At 34.6% G+C, this 27,984-nt stretch overlaps 5 protein-coding genes across 26 annotated transcripts; 2 read left to right on the top strand and 3 right to left on the bottom strand.

Annotated features, from left to right (window-relative positions):
- Nucleotides 1-14: 14 nt before the first annotated feature.
- On the top strand, nucleotides 15-6,375 carry LOC107265645. Of its 4 annotated transcripts, none has more exons than XR_003059157.1 (6): nucleotides 15-441; nucleotides 4,379-4,608; nucleotides 4,780-4,991; nucleotides 5,160-5,435; nucleotides 5,545-5,876; nucleotides 6,334-6,375. XR_003059157.1 is itself a non-coding variant. In XM_015735334.2 (5 exons), exons 2-5 carry the CDS (start codon nucleotides 4,471-4,473, stop codon nucleotides 5,807-5,809), a joined length of 891 nt encoding a protein of 296 aa, XP_015590820.1. In that variant the 5' UTR covers nucleotides 15-441; nucleotides 4,379-4,470; the 3' UTR covers nucleotides 5,810-6,298. The 4 variants fall into 4 exon arrangements, 1 of the variants encoding a protein (XP_015590820.1); XR_003059158.1 differs by lacking the exon at nucleotides 15-441 and adding an exon at nucleotides 3,056-3,074; XR_003059159.1 differs by lacking the exon at nucleotides 15-441 and adding an exon at nucleotides 3,418-4,288.
- On the top strand, nucleotides 6,359-27,653 carry LOC107265640 (activating transcription factor 7-interacting protein 1). Of its 18 annotated transcripts, none has more exons than XM_025082924.1 (15): nucleotides 13,857-13,964; nucleotides 19,187-19,236; nucleotides 19,763-20,094; nucleotides 21,171-23,369; nucleotides 23,767-24,146; nucleotides 24,268-24,528; nucleotides 24,617-24,982; nucleotides 25,062-25,191; nucleotides 25,323-25,522; nucleotides 25,629-25,721; nucleotides 25,825-25,882; nucleotides 25,969-26,039; nucleotides 26,133-26,232; nucleotides 26,490-26,659; nucleotides 26,763-27,653. In XM_025082924.1, exons 3-15 carry the CDS (start codon nucleotides 19,836-19,838, stop codon nucleotides 26,856-26,858), a joined length of 4,383 nt encoding a protein of 1,460 aa, XP_024938692.1. In that variant the 5' UTR covers nucleotides 13,857-13,964; nucleotides 19,187-19,236; nucleotides 19,763-19,835; the 3' UTR covers nucleotides 26,859-27,653. The 18 variants fall into 18 exon arrangements, with proteins under 18 accessions (XP_024938698.1, XP_015590799.1, XP_024938692.1 ...); XM_015735302.2 differs by lacking the exon at nucleotides 13,857-13,964 and adding an exon at nucleotides 15,021-15,454; XM_025082926.1 differs by lacking the exon at nucleotides 13,857-13,964 and adding an exon at nucleotides 17,993-18,267.
- Nucleotides 6,405-8,038, bottom strand: LOC107265646 (transmembrane protein 223). The gene is made up of 4 exons (XM_015735335.2): nucleotides 7,463-8,038; nucleotides 6,964-7,274; nucleotides 6,737-6,879; nucleotides 6,405-6,648 (listed from the first exon to the last, which is right to left on the bottom strand). The coding sequence occupies exons 1-4, from the start codon at nucleotides 7,645-7,647 to the stop codon at nucleotides 6,505-6,507; spliced, it is 783 nt and encodes a 260-aa protein (XP_015590821.1). The 5' UTR covers nucleotides 7,648-8,038; the 3' UTR covers nucleotides 6,405-6,504.
- Nucleotides 8,185-11,099, bottom strand: LOC107265643 (serine/threonine-protein kinase RIO1). 2 transcript variants are annotated; one of them, XR_001537256.2, is made up of 6 exons: nucleotides 10,913-11,099; nucleotides 9,532-10,538; nucleotides 9,223-9,434; nucleotides 8,844-9,134; nucleotides 8,567-8,736; nucleotides 8,185-8,493 (listed from the first exon to the last, which is right to left on the bottom strand). XR_001537256.2 is itself a non-coding variant. In XM_015735328.2 (5 exons), the coding sequence occupies exons 1-5, from the start codon at nucleotides 10,966-10,968 to the stop codon at nucleotides 8,635-8,637; spliced, it is 1,668 nt and encodes a 555-aa protein (XP_015590814.1). In that variant the 5' UTR covers nucleotides 10,969-11,099; the 3' UTR covers nucleotides 8,522-8,634. The 2 variants fall into 2 exon arrangements, 1 of the variants encoding a protein (XP_015590814.1); XM_015735328.2 differs by lacking the exon at nucleotides 8,185-8,493 and having other exon boundaries at nucleotides 8,522-8,736.
- On the bottom strand, nucleotides 11,380-12,818 carry LOC107265647 (low molecular weight phosphotyrosine protein phosphatase). Its single transcript, XM_015735336.2, has 5 exons — nucleotides 12,400-12,818; nucleotides 12,002-12,192; nucleotides 11,759-11,920; nucleotides 11,601-11,679; nucleotides 11,380-11,507 (listed from the first exon to the last, which is right to left on the bottom strand). The coding sequence occupies exons 1-5, from the start codon at nucleotides 12,431-12,433 to the stop codon at nucleotides 11,503-11,505; spliced, it is 471 nt and encodes a 156-aa protein (XP_015590822.1). The 5' UTR covers nucleotides 12,434-12,818; the 3' UTR covers nucleotides 11,380-11,502.
- Nucleotides 27,654-27,984: the final 331 nt, after the last annotated feature.

Raw genomic sequence — 27,984 nt, 5'->3', positions numbered from 1 at the left:
AGTACGTAGGTTCTACTCTCTGGAACCGAGGAGAACAGTCAGTCCGTAGAGAGAGAAGCGGAGAATCGCTTCTCCGGAAGATCGCGCGCGTCCTTTCCGAGTTGAGTCGAGTCGAGAAAGTATCGCCTGTTATTTTCGAGCATTTCGCATCCAGCTAGATCACGGTAGCGCCGTACCTTATTGGAGTTCGATTTGTGTACTAGAGTGTGCTATATTAAAGTGGGGTTATGATGCAGGAAGAAAATGTTGTATGATAATAATATACATATATTCTCCATCGAGCCGGTCGTATTATTGTAGCAAACGTACTTTTGGGTCCACGATGGTACGAGATTTACGAGAACTGCGATCGAGTGTGGTTGTGCTTAGTGTTTATCGTGGCGTGAAATATTCTCGTGGTGCCTGATGCCAACGGTGCTTCGATACGGGACGTTACACCATGTAAGAAGCAAAAGCGATTCTGTTCTTCCTTCGTTGTTGAATTTGTGATATTTTTGATCTAGTTGTATGAATTAACGTAGTGTAAATTTTGTTGAGGTTAAGTACGTTGCTTTTCAGACTGTCACCTGGACAGTTTGACGGATCGAACAATGACGCGCTTATGCTTTTATAGATTTTGTGCAGGAGTTTCTGTTTTTAAATCTTTTGGATTGAAATTGTAATTGGAGCTACAGCGGATTGGAGTGTCGTTCTTTTCTTTCTTGGGAATATGTCATTCTAGGAACAAGATACATATTTGAATTTTAAATCCCACGATGTAAGATTGTGCCTTTATACGGTAACATGGTGAAATCTAAGCCTGCTTGGTGTATCTTTTTTATTATTTTACATGACTAGACTGTTGATTTCCGAAACATTGAGTGCACTGAATATTTTTGAAAATATTTGTTCTACTATTTTATCTGATTGCGACGATCTGTTGACTAATCCAATGTGAGTTTATACGAAAAGAATGAACCAGTCTACGTCATTCTCATACGTATCTTAACTTATCTTGGGACTATTGGGAGCGCAGCTGAAATTCTTTTCACATTTAATCATATTAAAAAAATTTTTGCAAATGAATCCGTGACGTAGATTGCGCTAGAGAATAACGGATGGATCAAAAGAGTAATTAATGCGCATGACGTTACTTAATTCTTACCTATTTATTACTTACATGTACTCGATTACATATGCGGCAAAATTTGATTTACAAATTGCAAAAAAGCTTGGTTTGAATAAGTTTGAAATTAATTTTCTAAACTAGTGGGCGAATTTCGAAAAAGGTGGTCTGTGTACCTGAGGAGCATGATTGATTACGTTAAATTGGAACAACGTATTTGAATAAACTCACCGTGTCTTATTTTCACTCGAATGTTCATAGTATATGTATATGCCATTCGATTATATCGATAAAATCACATATAAAACGCAAACCACGTATGGAGGCTTGGAAAGTGCCTTGAAAAACTTGATTTGCTGTAGACGATTCGCCATGGTAAATTCGTCCGAATAATAGAACGTGACGAAGTAAATTCACGTAACGAACAATCTGTTCGATAAAATTCTTTAAGATCAATTTGATTTATCAGTCTTGCCAATTTTGTTTTCTTTTTTTACTAATCAAAAACATAAAACATTGATTAAACCATCTTATACGCACTTATAATTGCTACTCACTGAAGACCTTAACCTAAATTTATTCTATCGTTAGGATTACAAGCTCACAGACGAGCACACACTGTTAAATAATTATCGCGAATTTTATCGTGACGTTAATTAAACTTTAACTTGCGCATCTGAAATATGAGATAATGCAGTTAAGGATCATTATCGATAATATATTGTGCATGAGGTACAAGTATAACGATCGACTTCAATCAAGATTCAATTAATTGATCGCTATGATTATTAATGATAATAATCGTAATTTATCGTAAAAACCAATTATATGATTTATACGATAATATTTAAAATTTTTAAATAAAAAAAGAATATTCCTCCTCTCTTATCCTGCACGTACAATCAATGACGATTTAGGTTTGTGCATTTTATGTAATTCGTGCAATTTCTTATACTGCGTCATATTCAAATTCACTTCGTAATTAATCGATGACAGAAATCATCGATGATCCTTAAATATTACGTGGAACGAGATACTTGTTATTTTTAATGACAGTTTCTATGCAGACATTCAATATCTCTGACGCATCGCTATTGATAGGGACACAAGAAAATAATGGCGTCCAGGTCTTTTTTATGTCTTAGACACAGTATTCTATTTGTTTTGAGATATTTATGAGCAGTAAAATTGTATATGTATCTTGAGCTATTTTTACGTGGATTATTTAGTATCAAGAAATCCTGAGGCGTGGTCCCGCTTGCAATTCGATTGCCGAAATTCCATTACGGTGCGTTACGTAAGACAGCTTTAGGTAATCTTTCCGTAATTATGTAAATTTTTAGATGACAGGTTAACATTGCCTCTTTTGATGCCCGATAGACGTAAAATTTGTATAATCGAGTAATTTGCAATATAGGACGTAATCTTTTGTCACGGTTTGAGTAATGACGTTTAGGAAGTTTGACAAATTATGAATCTGTTTGTTCTAGTCGAAAATTATATAAAAATATTAATAAAAGTATCATTCGTGTATTTGTTTGGTAGCGAATAGTTTTCATGGAGCCAACGCGTCAACTACAAAGACTGTGACTACATCCTGAAATAAAGACTGTGACTACATCCCGAAATGGTCATGGATGTGTTCCATCACCTTTCGCTTTTTGCCACTTAGCTGCTTACGCAATTTATGTTCCTTGCTCGGCCAATCGAGACCTTAAAAAGTGAAATGACGGTCGTTCGATAAGGTCGATAATTAATTATCATTAGTTAATTTATCTGTGGTTCGATTTGATTTTTGGAAATAAAATGATTTTTTTTTTATTTTCAACATTAAGATTTTATTGATAATAGAAATTGTGGTAATTGCGCGATGATTGTAGGTTAGGAATTATTTATTTCGCCGATTGATAATCATTAGGTCGATCAAGGAAATATAAATATAAGGAATACGCAATTAACAGGAGTTTCTGTAAGTCATTATAAAAATTTAACAGAAATAGTAATTAAAATTATTATAGACTGAAATGCATATACTTCTCCAGATATGATTTCAGGTTCTTATAAAATGAGAAAAGAAATTAATAAATATTTATGTTAACGTAGATTGGCTCGCGGAGAAAAAAAATATTAGAAAAATAATGTCCTGGATTTATTTAAGCATCGATTGGGATTGTCAAAAAATAATTAAACGAAATAGTAGTCTTTGAGATCACTGGAGCCGAAAGGATTTTTAAAGTAATTAAATTAATCGGAAGTCGCATGAGAGTATCAATTTGATTTAGTTTTGGACTCTGGTTAAATATTTATCGATCAATTATGAAAATATTGAGCTTTGAAAATGACTCACCAAGAGAAAGTAAGCTGGTATTAATAATATAGTAAGATATGTAAGTAGGACCATATACGTATACAGATAGAAACACGAGTATTGCGAGAGTATTAAAAGACCATTACCTAAAGATAAGACAAAGTGAAAATAAAAAAGAACAAAAAAACAGGTCACGTGAGATCAGCGATACTTCGCATAGCTTAAACTTGTAGTTCCGTCATAACTCGTACTAAGAGGTACATTGAGCTACCCGAGGTTATTATGTATTATGAATCCGCACAATGGTCGATGAATTCGTTGAAAAAAAAATAATATGAAAAAGTGTAAAAATTGCTAAAAAAAAATTGGTAATTCATTTCGTAAATGGCAGGTGCAGTTTTTTTTGCATTACTCGCAGAGGTTACGGTACATCATTCAAATCGAATGTGATGACTTTCCGTTCGGATAACCATATAGAATGGCTGTTAGGAGTAGATTTAAAAAATAGGTTTCAAAAAATTCTGCCATTTTGTCCATTGAAAATTATCGGTCCTTCCAATACGAGCGAAATGGATTATTGACTTTAAAAAATGTCACTCTGCTTTAACGAGAATACGTGTCACTATATCACTATGCTAATAGCTTCTCCATACATAGAGGAACTCGAGGCTTCTCTCTTAACTTCGTACTACCTACACTTACCTGTCAGATTCCAGTATGCATGACCATTCAAGGATTGGCTACGCGTCATCAGGTGGAAATAGCAACGCCTGTCGCCGATGCGTAGGCGACCTGCCAATATCTCGTTCCTTGTATGAGAAAAATGGCGACTGGAGAAAGAAATGACAAAATTTTGTGAAGATCGTTGAATATTTGTACTTAAAAAAAGGACTTGTATAAGCAAGCTTGTTCTATGTCGAAGAAAACAAAAAATGTGTACCATAACCAAAATTTGTATGTTGCAGTTTCATCAAGTTCAAAATACAATATGACGAAGATGGCTACTTAACACAGAGAATCATTGTACTGCGGTCATTGATACAAGATAAGGAACAAGATGCATCCTAGCTCGAACTACCTGGTGCATCGTGGAGCTGTTAATCGTAGTTATTCGACCGACGGTGAAGAAAGTCAACGAGCTCCTTCCGATCGTACAATGTCAGAATACATTGTTGCCAACGAGCATGCTTCCATGGTAATTAATGTTAATATACAATGCATCCTGCACCGGGTTGCATTCCTGCATATGAGATTGATGCAAAGTGAAAAACGCGAATGTTATTGTACGTCGATGGAACTTTGTGGAAATCAATGCAGAGATGTATGGGAACATTTTCAGTGTTGTGAACGATTTTTGTTCGTTTAGGTGAAGCCAATGGTTCCATCTCGAAAGAATCGTGGCGAAAAGCACGAGAGGAGATCACGAAGTGCGCATGGCGGACGTGGTTCTGTATTATCTGGTGCATCCAGACAGAGTTTGAATCATTTAAACAAAAGTGCATCTCATGGTAGTCTTTGTGACAATGGTTCAGATATTTATGTAACAAGTGCAGCGTACAAGGCGCCTTCAGAAATAAGGTATGATTTAAGGAGTATTAAATAGTTATTAGATTGTTTGCAAAGAGTATTGTCTTATTTGGAGATGATTGTTAGATTCTTTAATAGTTTTTCTTGGTTTTATTGTATGCGCGTTGAATAAACTTATTTGATTTCAATATTATATGAATTTTATTTTTTCTCATACAGTCGAGGCTCGCACTATAGTTTAGCTCCAAGTTTGAGGGCTGGACACAAAGCACCGAGTCACTACAGTTATCGTTCCGGCAGATCCGGAACTTCGACAGTGAAGACGCGAACGTCCCGGAAAGGTGGTGTCGTTGTAGAAACAATGTCTGCACCGAATCCATTTTGTCCCAACACTAAAGGCATCTGCTGTTTAATGCTGCTACTCAACCTTGGCTTGATACTCATTACTCTGGGTTTTGTTATAGTCATACAACTTTTTGAACCACTCTTTGTCTGGTAAGTTTGTTTTGAGTTATACTTGAGACGCCGTTTTGACGTAAAAGAAAAAATAATCAGCGTGACGTTGCGCTTGATATGTGAAGAATGGTATTTTTCTATTTTGCAGGATTTTGGGGATTGTCTTTCTTATCTTTGGCTTTCTTACGCTAATCGGTAGTTTAGTGTATTGCGTACATGTCTTCAGGAATGCCAAACATCCTCATGACATACATCCGGAAGATTTGTACTGGACAAGGCACTGGCAAGGACGAGTAGGGTCACCACCAGAAATTCATTATAAAGCAGAGGACAAATATCAAGATGATGGTTATAGCGACCGTTATAGTAAATATTCAGGCAAGATGTCTGACAGGCATAGTCAACGTTATTAAGCTTTGAAGACTTACTAATTAAGAGATTTCTTGACAACTTTCTTGAACTGTGAGGTGCGTTAATTAGGTAAGATGTTTCTTTGATTTTGTATTCGACAAAGACATTCTTAGCCTAGGATTGACAGACCCTGAATTTTGTAAGGTATTGTTTAAGTGTTTACGTTGCTACGATGCACAATACATTTTTGTGTATTGTTCACGCGGTATGAATATAACATATAAGGATATTTATGGCTATTGCGTCACAAAAGATAGTTCAGTTCATTTGATTTCCATTAATTTTTACAGTAGAACCATCTTTAGGTGATGCAATAATCCTTAATAAGCGTGTATACCAGTGTATACCTATAACAAAGTTAGGTTAATTGTTATTGACATGTAAACAAAGTTGATCTTGATGAAATGAAATGCTTGAAATTGTAATAACTCACAAAATGCCTATGTACAAAGAGTATTTCGATATTAAAGCTGTGTAACTATTTTAATGAATTTTGGAAGATGATAGTTGTTTTTATTATTTAAAGGGGTGCAATGAAAACTTGCTTTCTGTGGATGAAGATCGGATGGTAAGTGTAATGAATTAATTACATTTATATATATTTTATTAAATATATTTTTTTTATTGTGTTACATTCAGACTCAAACTAATGGTAAATTATAAAGTAATTTCTATGCATAATTTTCAATTGCTATTATTATCGTTTAACACCAGCTGTATAATCAAAGAGTTTTGGGTTTGTGTACACTCCTTGGCTGTCCAACAAATAATATAAGGGACTACCTTTTATTTTAAGTGCTATAACATTCTTTCCTTCGCTTCTTGAAGTTCTCAAAGTTACCTAAATAAGTAGATTTTCAAAGTTATAATTATTGTAGGATCCTAAAACTTCTTAACATTAATAATTTCAATCAATCGATGGTACATACTGATTCTATAGGTATCGTCTTCACAGTAGTCTGTTTAATTGGATGATAAGTGGCGATCATAAACTGTTTGCCTCCCTTGCATAGTATCACATACTTGATAGATCTTGTAATCAAGAAATGTATAACTCCATACGACAGTACACCTAAAATATATAGAACTCGTTATGTGTTTAAATATTGTAAGTGGTACAAGTTCTTGTAAATTTCTTTTCATCAATGAATCTTACCTAACATTGTGGAGCTAACGAGTAAGAAAAACCGTACTGGATTCTCTTTCACATGATCTATCCAATTCTCAGTTTCAAACAGATTTTTGCAATATGATATATATATGTAATATGAAATGGTCAACCAGCCAAACAATTGAGAAAATCCAAATATAGTTAACAATTTGTGAAACCTGTCTTTCTCAAATTTATATAATATTACATTATTTGCTACATTGGTGTTTACTTCATATGGTCGTTCCACACTAGAAACTTGTTTCGTAGACAGCTGTCGGTTACCAGGCTTTGGTATGATTTTATTATTCTCTACCCTGTGTGAACAATATCTTTACACTACATTTATCAATGTACTGCATACAATACACTACTGAGATATCATTAGCTTAACAGCTACAAAAATAAGGTTGTATTTAAAGATCATCCTTGTTCATGTATTAAAACAAGATATTTTTTGGAATAATCAGACAAAATGTACGTATAACCTATAAGTTTACGTTACCTTATCTTTAATCGAGAAATTGAATTAAAAAGTCCATAATTTCGGATGCTGTTTGGTAATGTTATAACACTACTGAAGATTCCACTTTTTTCGCTCTGGCATTGTATTATTTTGCGAAATAATTGACACTGAGTCCCAATTTTCTGAATCGTACAAATATTCCGAGTAATCACTGAACTAATCATTTTGCCTTTGTTATATAAATTCAATATTTTTTATTTACTTTACTAAGTGATTATTCAACATGAAATTTATTTATTAAAATATTTCGTTTCATATTATTTTGTACGGCATCGTCTGCTGCTGCAACATTATAACTGTGTTCAGCAGAAACACCGCTGAGAGAGCAGATACATTTGATTGGTTAAATCTCACAATTGTTGCAATATTAACAATTAAATAACCGATCCATTGTATTGCTTCATTTCAGCTTCAGCGGTATTTCTGCTAAACATAGCCTACGTTTTAGTTTGTTCTCACAACTAAGGGTGTTGATAATTTTGTATGTCGATGATTTCATGAAACGGTGATATGTTTAGCGTTTCAAAAAAATAATCGTATATGGAATTAAATTTCTTTGCTTTTTTTAATTTATGTTAAAAAAATATATCAAAATTAATGTATCATACTGTATCTTTATAAATTTTTGTATTGAGAAAAAGTACAATACAAATATCCATTGAACAAGATTTATAAACAAAGGTGCAAGGATTCGTTATTTATAATTTATATTATTATTTTTATAAACAATATTATTAATTTTGTCATTTATAGTTAGAAAAAACGGATGTCTCGTAATAGAAAACGTAATATTAATGACAAAAACAGAATACATGTTTAGAAAAATGTATTAGTGCTAGTTCCAATTTTATTAATTAAAATTCCAATATTGGGATTTTAACGAAACTTCTCTTTTTTGGCGTTTGCTTTTACGCCACTGCTTAGTTGATTGGCAGTAGAGCAAGGAGGAGCGGCGGTAGTAAGAATGGGGATACGAAGGATGCAATTGAATACCCTTTACAGCTACATAGCTAGAATTTGAATAATAAATTTAGAAAATAACTGAAGAATTTTGTTTTTACTGTGTACAATATTTTCACATACTAATCTTATCTTATACTATATGACAATTGCGTTCCTTCATTTCTATGATACAATTCGGATTAGGATTATTATTTCTTTTTCATAATTCTTTCTTTCCTTTTCTTAACGTGCTTTTTTATTTTAAGTTTCCTTTTTTCAGCTTTTTGTTCCTTCACCACCTTTTTCCGTGCCTACGAATAAAATAGTCTTGTAAAATGGGGAATGTAACAAGACAGTAACATTATTTGCGGTAATATCACATATACTTATGAGAATAAATTTTAAAAAATTAAAATACCTTTCTACTCTCTGGTGATTCATCTCGTGGACGTCCAGTATGAACAAATTTTGAATTCTCGTTATCCTCGTCATTGTCGTCATTAGAACTGTCATTCTCTGAAGTTTCATTACTTTCTAATGATTCGTCATCCTCCTCATTTTCTAATTTTTTCTTCTCATCCTTCGATGCCAAAATCTCAGGCACATCTGCTGGTTTAGAAAGATCGGCTCTCAAACCCACCAATGTTTTATATATTAAATCTTCTTTACCAGCTTTTGCCAATTTTATATCACGCTCTATATCGACAACCTATATTTTAAAATATGCAAATGATTTATTGCAAATCTTTCTCTACACGGATCTATACTTTGTTATTGTTTATTATCTATTATTGTACCTCTGTTAGTCTTTGAGGAATATAAGCTTGTTTAAAAACTTGTTCCTCTATCTCCTGATTTGGATCTATTCCATCTTGGATACGCTGTGTTGCTCTTTCGGATACTGTATCCAAATATTCTTCCATATTATCCTCCGTCACGGTAGGATCAGTTATAAAATCAAAAAGCTCTTTCACCGTCATAACAGCAACGTCATTTTTACGGAAAAATTCTGCAGACCGAATAAAATATGAGAATAGAATTGTTGATCAACTGAATATGTCTAAATCAAAAAAGGATAAAATAATAAGTTTGACAGAAAAGTTTACCTGTTATGTTGTTGCAATCTTTTCTGAGAAATTCAAGAGCATGAGGGTGATCATGCTCCACAGCTTGTGAAACATCAATAACAACAATTGATCCGTCATGATACAATAAGTTGTATTCGCTAAGATCAGCATGAACCAATTTGCATTTATTATAAAGCGTCCACATAGTTTCAACACATTCTCTGTAAAGCTTTCTTGGTTTAGATGAGCTCAACACAGCATCTTTTAATTTTGGAGATGGCCAACCGTTGGTACCAATAAAATCCATCAATAGAACATGACTACGTAATAAAATTGGTTTTGGAGCGCTCACTCCTCCTTGTGCGAGACGAATTAAATTCCTCATCTCTTTTTCAGCCCAAGTGCGTACCATTTTTCGCGGATTATGACGACAGTAACCGTGACGAAAACGAAATTCTCCACTTACATATTTGTCACGATCTTTAAACTGCAGTATAGACGTTTTATAGATTTTTATTGCAAATTCAATAGCAGTCTTTGAAGTTGCATGATATACATTTGCTTCTTTGCCTGTTGATATGCAACCATTGATTTCAGCTATGATACCTTGGTTCAGTAGTTTGAACAAGATCATTCTAGTACGTGGGTCCATGACTTGTTCAACAGTTGCACGATCATGCTTGTCTTTCGTGCGTATACGATCCTTCTCTGCACGTTTATTACTTTCAATAAGAACGTTTTTGGCATGTCCTGGTAAAGATGGTCCTTCGTATTGTTCAACATTGATTTTGTTCGAATATCTTCTAAATAGCTTATCAGTTGGTTGATAATTTGCTACCTTATTAGAAGCAGTCTGAGAATTAGGAGTACGCCTATTTAAATTTTTTAAATTATTTTTTTGTCCATTATCCTCTGCTGAGTACTCCCAATCATAATCTAATTCATCTTCACTTGATTCGTTGTCATGCGTTTCATCAATTTGCAAACTATCTAAATTATTTGCAATCTGTGATTCGAATACTGGTTTTCCCCTTGACAGCTCAACTCTACAAGCAAAATTACCGCTTGAACATGAATCTTTTATGCAATAATTATTAAAAATTTAATATTACCAATGTTCCCCCATATGACAACAACTTTATATATTAAATATGTACTTTTCACTCTAACACATCAATTATATTGATATCTTTTGAAAATTGCATTGTATGTTGTAACATAAAAATACAATGATGTATCATTTAAATTAACCAAAAAGCTTGACGACACACTAGATTTTACGCTGATAAATTCATATATTTTTTAAAAAACAAGAAAAATTTGTTGAAAGATTTTTTTTTAAATCACAAATTATTAAACTATTAAGTTATATTACCAAGGTTATTCATTTAAAATTAATTTACAAATTCGTAATACATACCTTGGAGCATCTTCGTCTGCATCACTAAACTGTCCTTCTTCACAAGGTAAAGACATATTGATATTTTTTAAAAAATTAAGTAAAATATCCTAAAATTATGATGCAAGTAGGAAATCCGTATTAATAGAGCACATGTACTGCATCTACTGACAAGTAACTAAATAGCGCGAGTCCATATGGGAAGAATTGAATAGTGTCGCCATCTGTTCAAATTACAAAAAAAATTTTGAACATTGTAAGGTTGGATTGGAACTGATTTCAACTCGTTACAACGGAAGGGTAGGAGTAATGTTTTGGAAGTTATTATGGAAATTTCAACATCAATCTTTAATTAAAAAAAAAATGGATGTCATCTTTATCCGCACGTGAATTTGTTACCCAGGGTATGTCAGCAGTTTGCATGCAGCTTTTAAAAAAGATTTGGAAATTTATATTATGAAGTTATAAGGATGAAATTAGATAGCAAAGAAAAAAATGCATTTTTTATTTAATTTTCTTCAAGTACATTGGAAATTAATATATTCATCATTACGTTTTTCTTTCATAAGAGATTTTATAAACAAATCTATCTTCTTGCCCAATCGTACCAGTTAATCTGAAATAAAATAACATTTATTGTTAGTAAATGATTTATAAAAGGTACATCATAGGTAATAGGTACATCATTTTAAAGTTGTTAAGAAATTACCTTTGTATTTTTCTAAAAAAGCTTCAATACTTCTCACACACTGCTCATGTACTTTTTCAAATCCTGCTTTGCCACTGTCCTATTTTATACAAAAATTTTCTTTATTAATATTTATTAATAATTGCTGCTCGTGTCCTTAATCTCAAAGTAAAACTTACATAATATGGATCCCTAATAATGATTTCACCATTTGGATCATATTGACCAAGCAATTCTATCTTTGCACTACAGTTTTGAGGTTTCAATCTGTTTAATTCACTAATGTTATCATTGTCCATCCCAAAAATCCAGTCAAATTTTTCAAAATCATCTTTTTTAATCTAGTTATGAAAAACAAAAACTTTTTATTAATAAAACATTGTTAATATAAGGGTTCCCTAATGAATTACATTTTGCCTTACCGGTCTGGCTTTATGAGAATAATTAGTTATTCCTTTTTCCCTAAGAGTGGTCATAGCTCTATGATCCGGATTTTTTCCTGTATGATATCCGATCAGTGCAGCACTTTCTACATACCATAAATCATTTAAACCCTTTTCTTGTATTAGATTACTAAACACAGCCTCAGCAATAGGAGAACGACATATATTTCCTAAAAAAAACAAAACTCTTCAAGTTTCAATCAACTTTTAATGATAGCAACTTTTCCTCATAATTGTGCCATGTCTTTCAACATATTGAATTTGAAAACATGGCAATATTTAACTTTTAAGATTCTTCATGCATGTATACTATGTGGAAATTGTTATCTATTATTTTATAGTTTCTTTTATTTTTATATTTTTATATATATTTATACCTAAACAAATCATGAGCACTCTCTTCTCTGGCATTGCTTTAATCTTTTATCTCAACTTTGGTGATAGAAAACTCTACGACACGTTTTAGGTTAGAATGTAGTAATGTTGAAGAACAAATACAACGATATCACGAATGTGTTGGTTTACGAGTTTGGTTTATCAGTTTTCACAGTTCTTCTATTTCACGAATGGTTTATCAGTTTCACAGGTACTATAGTACTGATGACGTTAATGACAAAATCAGCAGTTCAAAGTATACTGTATAGAAATGAGAAAATGGCGGATTAACAAGGTTGATGAGCGTTATCTCTAAGGCAGTGTAACGTGATAAAGTTCAGCACAAAATCATTCCGTTGCTTGGTTATAATACATTTCTGACGCTAGTAATGTTTTGTAAATTGCACTACGTGGCTTGGTTAACGCAAAGTCATTATATATATTATTTATCTATTATTTGTTGTATACATTATATTAATACATTTATAAATTTTTCATAGACAACAATCATACACAGCATAAATAGTTTTGCAAAGTTTGAATCATATACAATGAAATTTCATCAACGTGTAACTAACAAATACATTACAATTTTGATGAAACTAAATGTCAAAAACTATCTGCATCCTGTTGCATATTGTATATACTTAATTTTCTCAAGTAATTGGTGAAAGTTAAATAATCTCAAGCCTTACAGCATTCTTGATTCAAAGTTCACCAGTCTGAAAAGTTTATTACATTTTTCTAATAATCTCTTGTTTAATATAGAGCACTTCAACAGTAACGGCTTTTACTCGGTTTGCGTGACCTATTAATCTAAATGGAAAAGAATCCATGCATCTACATTTTTCGATTGACTTGCGTTGATACTCTCCGGATTACTTAAATCCAAAAGCTTGATATTATAACATTAATTGCTTTAAACAATAATTATTACATAGAAAGAATTTTCATTTTAAGTTATGCTGTTTAATACATTGTCTAATGGTCACGCGACGTCTACATGACGTTCGCAGTAACATTCTTAGAACAATTGCATTTAGTTGTTCTTGATTGATTTAAGTTTGTCAACGTAATGATACAATAGTGGATAGTAATATTATTAAGATTGTATCTCTAAAAAATATTGAATGCACAATTCGGGGAATATCGGAATTTTCAAGCGAACGGGGCCTTGGCCAGACTTGCGCATGCGCATATTGCACGGGACGTTATTATGTGCATAAAATGTGTATAATAAATTGTTATATAGTTAATCGCCCGAAAATATTACAATTACAATTTATTTGCTAATGTACTTTTAGAGAATCGAAATTTAAAACGTCTATACCATGCTATTAAGGAGGAAAAACGGGTAGTTTTTTTTTCATCGCGCTACGCTACTTATGGCCGAAACGTGGCAACGGCGCCACTGGTTTGGTATGCTGCAATGTTGCAAGCAGTTTCGGTAAGTACGAGCAGTGAAGATTCCCTATTCATTTGATATTTTGAAGATAAATTGTGTTATCGAGAAGTCAGAAGGTGCCAGCAACCTTTTTTGTAGTCATGGTTACTTTACGTGTCCCAAGTAAGGTTACTTCAACTGTATATACTAACACGTTTCAATGAAATTTTGAGAACAGTAATTCTTTTTCCGATATCGGTTGCCATGGTTGCGCAGTAGACAGATAAATGAATAGAGCGCGCAGCGTAGCATCGTTGAATATAAATTTATTAACTTTTCGAGGTTAGGTTTGGTTATGTTACGTTATGTTAACTTATCATACTTGAAGTTAGGTGCAAGTAAATGAACGGCCATGTTAGGAATCGAAATGCCTAGATTCCTCTGTTCTCAAGTTGAACGTTCACAAAATGGCCGACAATGTTCTTCTTGATTAAAATTATATTTTTCGAGTTCATAACCAAATTTTATTTTCGTTATCAGTCGATACTTACTCTCGGCCCCTCCATTATTATACTTATCGATTATTTACATAGGCCTGTTGCTACAGTAAGTCAACGAATATATTCACTTTATTGGAATTTGAAAAGTGCCGATTATAATATTTTATTAACATTTTAGAATGCTTTGCATGATTAGTACGTATCCAATATTAGGTTATCAACATTTTAGCAACATCGCGGACTATCCCGTCAATACTGAAATATCATATTTTAGCTCAAAACCACATGTTGATACAACTGTTGACAAATGAAAAACGTAAAACGTATTCTATAACAATCGTAATGAACAAAATATAGTTACAAATTGTACGTTCAGATCTATAAAGTAATATATCGCGCAGACGCAATAGCGTCATTTATTGCGTAGTAGACAATTATACATGGTGGCACGAAAAAAAAGTATGTCGCCATGAACAAACAACTGCAATATCACGAAAACACTTAACGCGTAACACAAAAACAAGAAATATTTTCATTGTTAGGTTATAACCTACAATTCATAATGGATAAGACGAGCATGTCCTTTAGCACGCAGATCAGTAGTCGCATACTATACAAACTCGTCAAACTACTTATTATAATCATCTTAATTTTTCAATTAAGCATATTACAATCGATTATCTGCATACAGAGAGCGATGACCAAACCTGGTACAGGTTATTTCAGTCATTAGCCTTGCACAAGATTATGATCACTGGTCGATATCGATCCTTGGACGTATACCTCAAAAATTTTCACGAACTCATATATTTGTTGTGGTTTATCTCATAGTCCATAGTTTGTAGATTCATTCATATAGTAAGATCCTTAATAAATTTATATTGGCAATCAATGAGGAAAGTGGTAAAAAGCGATACCATTGATATCTTTACTGTATTTTGAGTCGTTTTAAACGAGCAAGTAGACAAAGAGACTCGTACCGTTGCGTTTGCGTAGTTCACTATTCAGACCCTTGGAAGCGTTTGGGTCGGACTATACAACGGTACGTTCACATTTTGTACTCACTGGCGTCAGCTGGGACGGCGTGGCTTGTTCTCTAAGTTTTTACTTTGTCAATTAACAGTAGTCATCGCAACGATACTCTGAAGTTAGACAGCAATTGGCCAGGATGACGTGAGTAAAGTTATTGTGGTTTGAGAACGTAAACTTTAGCTAATACGGTATCTGGTTATGTGAGTATTCCATTCGAGGTTAGGTTTGCCAAGACGACCCCGCCATCTCGCTGCACGCTCAAGGCCTGTTTGAATTACGATATAAGAATTTTGTTGGTTGAATCGCATTTAGTTTTAGTTGTCTGTACATTTATTAGGTTTCATTAGGGATTTATAATTCTCATTTTGATATTGGTTTTATAATTGTTCATTCTTCATGAAAATTTTCTTTCTATCGGTACAGTCGGTCACTGATTCGGTTATTTCAATTGCTTTATGTTATTGATTATTTCGACAATTGCTATTAGTACTTTTGTGTATAGTTTTTTGTTTTAATCGTGTATAACGCAAATATTGTGCAATTTTGTACAGTTCTTTTACGGTATACGACAAAGTCGTAGTCACGTGATAATGTATGCAACGATAAATTCTGGTCACTTCTATTTCTGTGCCGATGCGCACTTGTTTTGTAATAATTTAGAAAAAAATACTAAAGGCTATAGATTTTTATCAATGCCTTACAGTTTTTATTGTAACAATGATTCGTTTCGTGTCACTGTCTTGCACTGTCAACTGTGAGTGCTTTCTTGGTTGTAATGTTTATACAGTGTCCAAAAAAATGTGACTAAGGTTTTGGGACAATTGTAAAAAATTATAAAATCTTGGACATTGGTTTTTCAAAATATGTTGATCGTATTTTGCAGTCTGTTAAACATTTTCGCACGATTCAAAAAAATGTCCAATTTGTACATCTGTAGTTTTTTTTTTAGTTGAGATACGCATCTTATGCTTGATGTGAATCGGTGATGTGAATTTACAAATGTAAATTGTTTCAAACAATGTCTCACTTAAGGGGTAACACCACTGTAAACGCCCGAAAAAAGGCGTTTTTTTGGTAATTTTTTTGACAAGGAAGGATAAGTAGTAGAACAATAATATTTGGTAGAGTTATTAACACTATATTTAAGTACAAGAGGAAAAATTATGACACAAATATGAAGAAAAATGGCGAGACTAGAGCGATTCGCCCGAGGCACGTTGAATTTGAGGCGCTCTGCGGCTCGCAGTGTAGCTAATGCAGATTTCAACTTTGAATTTAAAAAAAATCCATGTAATCTTTATGATAATAGCTAGAGAACTACGTAGGGGATTTTAGAAATATTGATTTTTGAGTGATTGGCGAGTGTTTGAATAAAGTCGTTCATATTTTGTCGAAAAAATGGCATTCATTTGTTTATAAATAATGTTTAAATCAACTTATCGAAAATCCCCTACGTACTTCTCTTTGAAATGTAATTTTTCATATGTGGTTAAAATTTGGAATGAAAAGGATGAAAATTGTTGAAGTTATACTGCGTGCCGTTTTGAAAAATCGTGTTTCGAGAAAAACGCGTTCAAAGTTTACAAATGAGTATTAAACGTGAATATATTGAACATTCTATCAATAAAAATTTGTTACCATCAATCTGCAATCCGGTATGAGACTATTGCCCCACATTTTAGAGGGTCTAAATTATTTTTTGGGCCAATAAAAAAAATTAACTTTTGAAAAAAATTTACAGTGGTGTTACACCTTAAGGAAGGGATATAACGATTTGCGCTATACTGACGACAAAAAACTATTTTTGAGTAAAGCTGAATTGTTCGTTAGAGTGAAATAATTATAGGAAGGGGATGATTTTCCGCATACAGTTCTTTTTTATTGGTGCATCAACGCTAATATCTGATAATCTGAATCTGCGTCTAAATTGACATTTGGCACTCGACGCTACGTCATAGCGCTGCTAGCGCATGCGCGACTTGCGTATTTCGTCTTCGTGCTACTCGCATTGGTCTTTTAGTTTAAAATCTGGATTGAGTGACAATGTTATACGAAACTTTGGGCTTGCTGGCACAGTATAGTTGAATCAGAAAATTTGTATAGATCACGACGTCAATAATTTTTGTAAAAACAATCTACGTATTGCTTTTATCGACGGAGCTTGACAAAACTTGAACAATACGAATTTATCAATATTCAGGGTATAAATGGAAGCTTAAGTTTTCTTTTACTAATTCGTCAGTATTTGTAACAAATAACTATGTAACTTAAATTGTTGTGATGAAAAACTTATGTATCGTACATAAATAAACTCCCATATATTCTTCATTCATACAATCGAAATTATCTCCACGTTAGACCGCAGGATATTTTCGAATTTTGTTTGCAATTTTGACGTGATAAATAATTCTTCATCGGAGACGCTTGTCGGTATGACTTTAAAGTTAATTTTCTCGCGATCACGTGACTGAATTAATGTCGATAAAAAAAATTCGAATACCAAAAAGTTTAAAGCTGCCCGGTTTCAATTGTCAGCTTCACACTTTCAACGTGTACGTACATATTCTCAAGTAAAAACGTCAAACGAATGCACGGCAGAGAAAGAGCAGTTGTGAAATTTCGATCGAAATGGATCTCTTCGGTCACGTTACGAGCCGCCATGTTCCAAGACTTCGTGTAGGTTCGGGCAAGTTCGGCGCTGTACCCTGGGGCCTGGGTTCAGTGCTCGGCGTTCACAGAGCCAACCTGTCGATAAATTCGCCTTTCTTGCTGGCCGTGTGCGCCATTGCGGTATTCTTAACTTCGTTTGCACAGCAGAGCTTTCACCTCAAAAAACTAAATCACGCGTTAATCGTAACGTTGATCGAGTCGTCTCTCGAAAATAGTATCAACCACGAGCCACATTACACTCGTGTAACAAAACAAACCGTTGTCCGTAAAGAATTTAAACGCGGGTACAGTTTATCAGGGCTCATGGGCCGGAGTTGGCTAGCCAATGAGGCCCAAGCTCCATCTATTTAGTTCGTGAAGAAGTAACAAGTAATATTTCGGTATAACTTCAATCCAGTCCATAATCTTTCGTTAATGGGATCGATTAAATATATTTTTTAAACTCTTCCGAACACGGTTTATTGGAAATATACCTATTTTTCATCGTCATGTACATGTGCTGACCTCGTGCGGCAACATCGATCCGTAATGGGTCGGGTGGTAGTCTAACCTCAGTATCAAGCCAAACGTGTTTCGAGACTTTTCCGTTGAGCTTAAAACATTACGTTAAATGATTGGTTCATGGATTATCCACCTTGTTTTTGTTTTGTATGCCTTCACTCCTGCCCGGGACATTTGTATCATGGTGTAATTGCCAAAAGTGAAAAGTGACTAACGATTCTCTTCAAAATAACATCATCGATTTTCATTGGGTCAGTCGATTCGTGAGTTCGCGCGGTTTAATCGAGGATAGACCAAGGATAAGCAAGAGCTGTTCGATGTAACGTTTAAACAACTTGGTGACAAACTTGTTTGGTACATGTAAATACGGTTTTCACAAAGCGTCTAATCTACCTTTCCACACGCAGTGTGTTTGATCGCCTTCATACAATATTGTTCGTACACAGATTTTTGTTTCCATTGTTTCTTAATATTCCCTTAATGGGTTTTTCTTGTTTATATGATATCCGATTTTATCATGCCGCGCCATTCAACATTCGACATATCATTTATAGTGAACAATGCAGCAAATTAACCAGAAACATGAGAACAAAGAAAAATATTTAAAATAACTTGTGTTCGGCCAATATTTTGTACGCTCTTAATACGCCGTTATTATGAATTTATCGGAATACGTGGATAACATAAATATTTTATTTACAGAAAAATTCGTAACATGGACGTTCGACACAACAGTTAGTTTGATCCAAAAGGTATGGAAATATCGTAAGATTATCACTTTAAGAATGATCAATTCGAATAAAATAATTATGCTTAATTAATGTAATATTTCTCACTGTATCAGTACTAATGTTAAATCTGTTGATTAGCGAAGAAACGAAACAACATTGTATCTAAACAAACTTCCACTTGTCCAAGTAGACTTTGTCCGGATACGTTTATACTAACAAAGAAAGACAAGAACCTCGTACAATTCTACCCTAATTGGATCCTCGAAAAAAAAACATATGATACTTCGGTGATATTCCGTAATTTCTGTTAATCGTTAATTGTTAATAAAAATGTATCAATACGTACACGAGGACGTACGATAACACGCATGACTGTAACGTGATGTCAGATAGTACTTTGGTAGATAAAAGCTTGGGAAGCAAGCTTGGTTAGGTCGTTGCTTAGAAATAGTCAGGATAAAATTGTACTAATTGTTAAAGAAAAAAAAAAAAATGGTGTCGTATGTATACTTTTTTTTAAGGAAGAAAATACTTTGGTAATTCACAGATTAGGAATTGTTAAATGCATGGGTCAAGAGGGTCTCGTGTGACACGTTCTTACCAACCCTTCCCCCATTAAAATGGAGACTATGAAAGCCACCGCATTGCACCCGTCTGAGAAAAAATCCATTACTTTCGAACTCACGTGTACTGGTAGCGAAAAAAATGAAGGTAAGAACAAAGAAGATCAGCTCTTATCAGGAACGGGGAAGGATCGCAATGCGGAGGACCCAGTATCCGAGGGCAGCTTACATTTGAGAGTCTCAGATGTGTGCGAGGCTGAGCAAGATGGGGTCAGTGTTCTTGCCAATCTCGATAAAAAGGGAACAAAAACGACTGGTGAGTCAAGTAGGTGTAGATACGCATATATCGGTGATGCGGTGGTAATTGCGTTATGACCATAGCTCCTCCTTGTAGTTGAACTATGTTCAATCGTCTTGTATCGTTGTGCATTTGTTTTCTCATTGTAAAATAGTTAGCACAGTTTAATTGGAATGCGAGCGTTTTATCAGTTTAAGATTACTTTGCACATCCAGTTCCATTCTGGAACGCGATTCCATCGGAGAATACTATTGCGCCTGGTATTTGGGTTCGAAGAGTTAGCACGCTGTGTGTGCTTCGTTGCGACTTGAGATGCTCCTATATGTCGTAGGGCGTTGAAAATTATGAATTGGTTGAGAATTATTATTTAGGAATATGTAAAAGCTCGTTTGTATAAAGTTAACAAGGTTGATTGTATTATTTAAGTACAGTACTTATGTTATATTTTGCGAGTACAGTTGCGAGGTACAAGATGCAATACTATGGGACGCGTACGATTGTTATTTTGTATCCTAGCAACGGTTGCTAAGAACAACAAATGGCGCGAGATACAATTCTGCATTTGACGCGGTAACGAAGCTATGGTTCTCCGTTATTAATAAACTTCGTTCGCTATGGCTGAAGATTCAATGTATCGGATGTACGTTCTCTTTCTTGAGGATCTTGAGCGAAAGAAAGCCAATAGTAAGTTCCTGCTTGACGATCGAATAGGAAGCGTTTGCGTTGTTTCTTACACGGAACCAATAAAATCATGCAATACATGCTTGAACATTTGTAGATGCGAGTTGTGTGTTACGATGCGTTTACTTAATTTTTTCATTATTATGTGCCGCCCGATGATCGATTAATGAAGATGGTTAACCAACTTTGCGAATGCCTTATTTTTATTTACTTTACGCATGAAAATTGTATGTTAGCTACGTATCATCTGTTTTGACAATTGAAATGTTACATGTGATATTGTCCATTTTTTTTTTATCAATTATATAGTTACTCGTTATACGAGCGTTAAAAATTTATTATTACATGATTGACATAGGTAAAAAGGTAAATTGTATATTAATTATGTAACATAGACAATTTTCTGATTACAGATCTGGTGACGGAGGTCCCCGTTGAATCAGCAGCCGGCAGAGAGTCTTCAAAGAGCAACGAAGTTGTGAAGATCGAAGAGGTTAAGAAGAGTTTTGGTGATAAGAGCAGCGTTGCCAACAGTGTGAATTTGCCGCAAGAGGCGCAAAAGTCAGGTAACTTTTCTGTGGATGATAAAAAGATGGGCGATCGTCAATTATACGATGCCAATAAGAAAAGTACGAGCGCCGATACTACGGATTATAGAGGATCGTCGTGTATTAATAATTCATATTTACCGACTAAACGCTCTGTGCGTGGAAATCGTTGGTCGTATCCGAACGACATGCACAATCTGTCCTTTTACAATGGTCGGATCGAAACTTTGCGCTATCAGTATCGTCTGAAGAAAAAAAGGCTTTTCAGCGAGAGTTCCCCTTACAACACCAGATACTACAACGTGCTACCTCACGCTAGAAATAGAGGTATAGGCAGAAGGAATCCATATTACAATGGAAAGCACGGTCCTGTTGGGAAAATAAAAAATGTTGAGAATCCTATAAATGCGCAGAGTCCTGTAACGGAATCGCAGAAAAACTTAAATAAAGACACGGCGTGTCCTGACATGAGTAAGTCGCTACCGATAAGTGTGAAAAGCGAAGAAGAAGAAAATAAATTTGTTATTGACGATGTAACGAACGACGACAGTGCGGGGACCGCGAAATCGGTTGCTGCTGCTCAGAATAAAAGTCCGGACGAAAAGAATGAATATTTGTCGGACGTTGACAAGAAACCGAAGGATTGTGAAAATGACGGCGGAACGAGCGAAAGGAAATCAGCTGTAGATTCAAATGTTGACGTCGCGCCACCGGTTAGTTCTGAAGAATTGAAAACGAAGCCTGAGGAAGATGCGAAGGAGGCTGTGAAAATCAACGAGGTCGTAGATAATAACTGCGCTGTAAATAATGAGGATGATAAGGGAGATATAAATGTAAATAGTACAACCGTAAACAGTAAGGACGTTTTTAATTCGCAAAATCGTAAAACTGATAATTTGATACCGAATGATACTGCTGTAGAAAGTAATTGTGATCGTGAACTTACTCAAATTGTAAATGTTGATGATGGTCAAATCGTCGCTAATGAAGTTAACGCCACTAGCGACATCTGTACAAAAGTAAATGACACGTCCGCAAAGACAACCGACGCGCAAAATATTGAAAACGCTAGTAATGCAAGTCAGGAGAAAACTGATGAAACCACAAAAAATGTACAGACGGCTGACCTTGCGGTATCAAGTTTACAAGTGGATCGTGAAGGAAACGAGAAGCAGGGAAGTTCCGCAGAGACTAATAAAGACTTAAGTAAAAGTAGTCAAGAAATCTTACATGCAGAAGATGCGAATGCCAAGACAAGTGAATCATGTGATAAGGAGGATAAAAAAATTGAAGCGAGTGATTCTAAGGAAGTTGCCAATGAGAAAGTAGTACCTGCAATAACAAATGGTGTTGAAGATATTGAAAAAAAGGAAGATGTTGAAAAATCAGAGGTGCCCAGTTTATCCGATGCGAGTATAGGAGGCGCCAAAGAAAAGTTAGATGTGTCAACTAGCGATGTAGAACTAATAACTGTAAAACCGGAAAACGCCATTGCGATGGGGAACGATGAAAATAATGCGAATGACGTTTTGTCAAAGAAAATTGAATCGAGTGACAGTAATATCTTTGAGAAAAAAGACAACGTCGTTGCTTTAGAAAATGACGTGTTGAGCGATACTGATAAAAATGATTTAGAGACAGGAAGCACAAAGAGTACGGATTCGCTGATCGAAATCCAGACGGATGGATCATCGGTACAGACTAGCGTGAAAAATGTGACTAACAAAAAGCGTCGAAAGCGGAAGCGTCCTAAGCGTAAGGCGAGTCGACGGAAATTGACCGTACCGGGAGACAAGTCCGTTACAAAAACGGCCACAACGAACAGTGTAAAGAAATATGACAAACAAGTGAATACAAGGGGAGATAAGAAATCTATAGACACAGAAAACATAACAGTTGATCTTACAGGTGAGGAGCTTTTCGAAACGGTTACAAAAAATAGTAAGAACACTGCTACTGAGAAAAGTAAAAAAGTACCAACTCCTGTTGGCCGTAACAGCAGAAAGCGAACGTTGCAAATGCTGGTTGCAGTACAAGAGAATGAGGTTCAAGAGAAAAAAAAAGGTACGGACTGTCATGTACAAAAAAACAAACACTTATTCAAAAACATCTTATTCCTTCGTTCTTTATACGTTACCACGTGGAAGTACCTTATGCAGTAGATCGTCAAAGCGGCATGTCCTTGTTGGATTTTCAAAAAAAAAAAAAAAAAAAATGTAGGATTCATTATGAAGAGGATGGTGCATATTTGTTGCCTCGCAAGGTAGACCGTTGTAAGGGTTGAAAAAGTGGTGAAAAAAAATTCACAAATTCCTTTCGTTTAATTCATAATCAACAATGATCACTTTGCGCTTATACGATCACACTGCACATTTGTATATTTTCTTTGTAATTCGCTAGAACTCCACTGTGTTGCTGGTAACTTGTTTAATCGACCATAATTGAATCTTTTTGTCTCCAGAACAAGAAAACAGTCGGCACAGGAGAAGAATCGCGAGAAACGCAGAGGCGATAATTAGGAAAGAATCACTGAGTAGCAAAAGCGATTTTGAGTTAATCAGCGAGATGGATAAAAATGTTGCCGACAAGAAAAAAACAACTAACGATACTAAAACGTCGGTAGCAGCAGGTGAATCAAGTTTGAAGCGACTTCTTCAGGATAACAATGAAATAGGGGTTGAGATTAATGTGAAGAAGCCGCGTATGAGTAACGAGATAAGAAAGTCAACGGATAAGGATCAGCCGGTGCAGAACATCGAAGATCCTATTAAATCTCTTAATTATGTGCGCAAGTTCTATCAGAGGGATGTCAAGGAAGGATTAGCAAAATTGACACAGACAGTGAGTAAAGTTTTATAAAATATTGTCAAGACGTCAGCGTGTAACATTGACGATGCAATGAATTTATTTCTTATTAATAGTTCAGTGAAACTTATTGCTTCTTGATATTTTATATAAATAGGACTTGGAAGAACTTCTCATTCAGAAAATTGTCGAGACCATAGCAATGCGTGGTGAGATTGGTAAGCTTCGTGAACAGGCCAAAATATCTGAAAGAAATCAGGAAACAACGCGCGTAAGGTGCGTGCACTTGGCACGACAGATAAAGGATTTAGAATTAGTATTGAATCATTCAATCTCAGAGCGACGTTCAAACAATGAAAAAATAGTGGCACCAATCAAAATCAACAGGTCGGTTGGATTGCAAGTGAACTTCACGACGGTAAGTGTTTATAAAACAATATTGAACATCATCATGTGCTGCATTTCTCTGTTACTGTATTCTTACTGTGCTGTACTTGTATCTCCAGGATGGAACGATTCATAATTTGCGACAATTACAACAGACTATGGCTTTAAAATCAGCGTTTTCACCAAATGGAACAATTACACCGGTTCCTGAACCTACCGAAACTCCTGTGACGATAAACTCAGTCCCAAGACGTGGACTGAAGGTTAGATCACCACGAAGGATCGACGTTTCGTCGTCTATGCCGGTGACACCTGTACAAAGTCAAACGCAAACGACACAAGCTGCTGTTAGCTCTGTTGCGACGCCTACTGCTCTGATTGTAGGAAAGTCTTCTGATTCTGTACATTGTATAAACAATTTCAGTGAAGTCGCTACGACAGCTTCATCATTGCCTAAAGTTAATAACTCATCACACACTGCCACGGTATGTCTTTGCCAAAGGGAAACTTCAAGCACAAAAAATCAGTTTAGGTATTTTTTTATATATATATTTTTAATTTCAGCCACGAAGCGTTGTTTTAAATGGAAAACTTCCTAGCCCGATGAATCGCCAAGTTGCGACAGGGAACTTCAAAAAGACTGCTATCAACAACGATCTCATTGATTTAACAGATGAGGAGGAAAAAAGTAAATGTAAGTTTTGAAGTATTGAAATGATTATTCAAATTGATACAGTCAATGATATGCTAATACTTTATGTTTCTTTTTTTTTGAATTAATAAAACTATGTATTACAAGCGACGCGCTGCTCTTGATTCTTGTAGCTGTTCGTGTTACGCAAAATACTGTGAAGACCGCTGTCATTGAACCAGAGGTTACTATCGCATCAAAGTCTCAAACCCGGTATCAAAAGGTTTTACCGGCGCATCAGGTCTTACCTGCAAACGTTGCGGTTACTACACAGCAAAATAATATTAGGTTAATGACACCACCAACCAACAGTCCAACCCCAACTGCCCTAATGGTACATAAAACATTTTATGCATGGGCTTTTTTGATTTTGTTTATATTCATAATTATCAAGTAAGACACAGTTCCTTCATTATTTTTCTTTTGTTACTTCTTTGCAGAATAATATGCAAAACACTGCACCTAGGGTTACATATTTTATGCACGGTACAGGACAGACAAGGCAAATTGTTTTAGCACCAAACCCAGCTCAGGTACACACGAATTTTTTGTTTATCTCAGTTTATCGTTAAAAGTAACATTAAGTATTATATAAGCGTGGTATAAAGATATAAACATATTTTATTTACCTTTCAGGTAAGACAATCCTCTCCAAATACCAAGGGGCCAGTATCCTCGGTCACATATAAAACAGGTTATTAAATTAATAACAATAAATAATTCTGAATTTCGTAAACATTGCTTTGCACATTATATATATTTATTTCTTTTTATACACAGGTGTAACTCATTTAGAAAATGGTATGAGGTTGCTAACAACACCGTCCATCCCAAACATTCATCTTCTTAAGGTATGTTAAAACTAAAAAAAATGGACTATTATGTTGAACTAAGATTTAGCATTGTTTTGAAGTATGAAATAAATGAAAAAATATCAATTACAGCATCCAGCGCCGTTACCCGATGTTCGCAATAATCCAAGTAATCCATCGTGGAAGTTACCGCCTCCAGCTCCATCGTTAAAGATAACTAAAGTACTAAACGGTAAGTGTAGTTGTAAGCAATTAATAATTGGCTTGCACTTTAATTTTTAACACAAAGATATAGAACTCATATAATGATGTAAACGTAAAGGTCATAACGTTATCGTAACACAATTTTCAATGTTATGCACACAATTTTATGAGCAAATATTTGTCATGAAATGAGTTCTTTAATCTAGTTAATCTTACGGTTCTTATCACATAAATTACGATTTAACTGCAGTTCAACTTATATTTGTGTTATTACATCTATTTCAGGTATAGTGCTGTCCTGGAATATGAATCTCAATGATCAGTATGCTAAGATTGTAAGTTATCAATTGTACGCCTATCAAGAATTCCCGAACGTGGTTCCCAGTTCAAATCTTTGGAAAAAAGTTGGTGACGTTCGTGCGTTGCAATTGCCAATGGCATGCACTTTGACACAGGTATGTTATTACTGTAACACAATGTAATTATACTATATAAATATAGTAGAATAATATCTCTTCTGTCGAAAAGTTATAGTTAAAAGAATGTTACTTGTTGTAGTTTTCCGAGGGCAACAATTATCATTTTGCTGTGAGGGCAGTCGATGCGCATTCCAGACTAGGACAGTACAGTCTGCCAGGAAATATTTCCTTGTAAGCATCAGTTTATAAAGTACGATAGATGTAAAATATTTACATGAAAAGTTTCCCTTGTCCAATGAGCTAATGCTAATTTTGAATCGCTCTTAATAAATATCCACACCGTATTACGATTATAAAAAAGTGTAGGTTCTCTGTTTTTTTATTATTATTATCCTAATCATACGTATTCTTTCTAGAGTTAAGTAGAAGCTGATTTTGTTTTGTTTTATTGAAAGATATGAAAATAAATATTTTGCGGAGTACTGAGTATTAAGTTTAAATGCACAATAGAACACAACTTTTTCCTCTTTTGGTCTACATATTTAAAAGCTCTCGATCTGAGAAGAACAGGACTGCAATAACTGATTTAATGTAAAGGAGCGGCTATGGGGGAGCGGGAAGTACACTAGAAAAATGGAAAAATCTCACACCGTAACATTCTAATTTTCTGTAACAATTTCTAACGAAGATTACTGTGTTACTATGGATTAAAAGAATAAAACTCTAGTCGACTATTCAATATTTTTTCTTATATAGTAAATTATAAATTGCTCAATATATCCATTATTTTAATAATAGGTCATTAGTAGGTACTCATAAAAAATATCATTTTCGTTTATTACGAATAACTCAACCCCTGTATCTTTAATAATAAAATTAATTCATAATACAACAATTGTGAGTGTAATCGCGAGCTCTTACACCTCAAAAAAAAAAGTAAAGAGCCCGCAAAAATTGTTACAAAAAATGTATCAATGTATTTGACATGCTTTTTTTTCAACAATTTTCCAATAAACCTAATTTCGTCAAACTGTCGTGAAAGTTAATATTTTAAAGCACTGTGACATTAAGAGTATCCTGTTGTTGTTTGCATTTTCTAGCATCATGATATACGATGTTTATATATTTTAACGTAAAGTACCCATAGAGTTAATACAGATAGAGCAGACAAGCCAGCTCTCAACGCGGCAGTGGCGAAGGGAGAGATAGATGCAAATCAGGGTGCAAAGACGGATAGCTAAAGGGGTTCAGCTATCTCTTTCTTTCTCATTATGAACGAACGGACACTTCCACTGCCGCGTTGAGAGCTGGCTTGTCTGCTCTATCTGTATTAACTCTATGAAAGTACCACACGGGATGGT

The sequence above is a fragment of the Cephus cinctus genome, unplaced genomic scaffold (genome assembly GCF_000341935.2).
Source record: "Cephus cinctus unplaced genomic scaffold, Ccin1 Ccin1_scaffold0230, whole genome shotgun sequence".
NCBI classification, from domain to species: domain Eukaryota; kingdom Metazoa; phylum Arthropoda; class Insecta; order Hymenoptera; family Cephidae; genus Cephus; species Cephus cinctus.
This window is presented reverse-complemented; position numbering and strand designations above follow the sequence as displayed.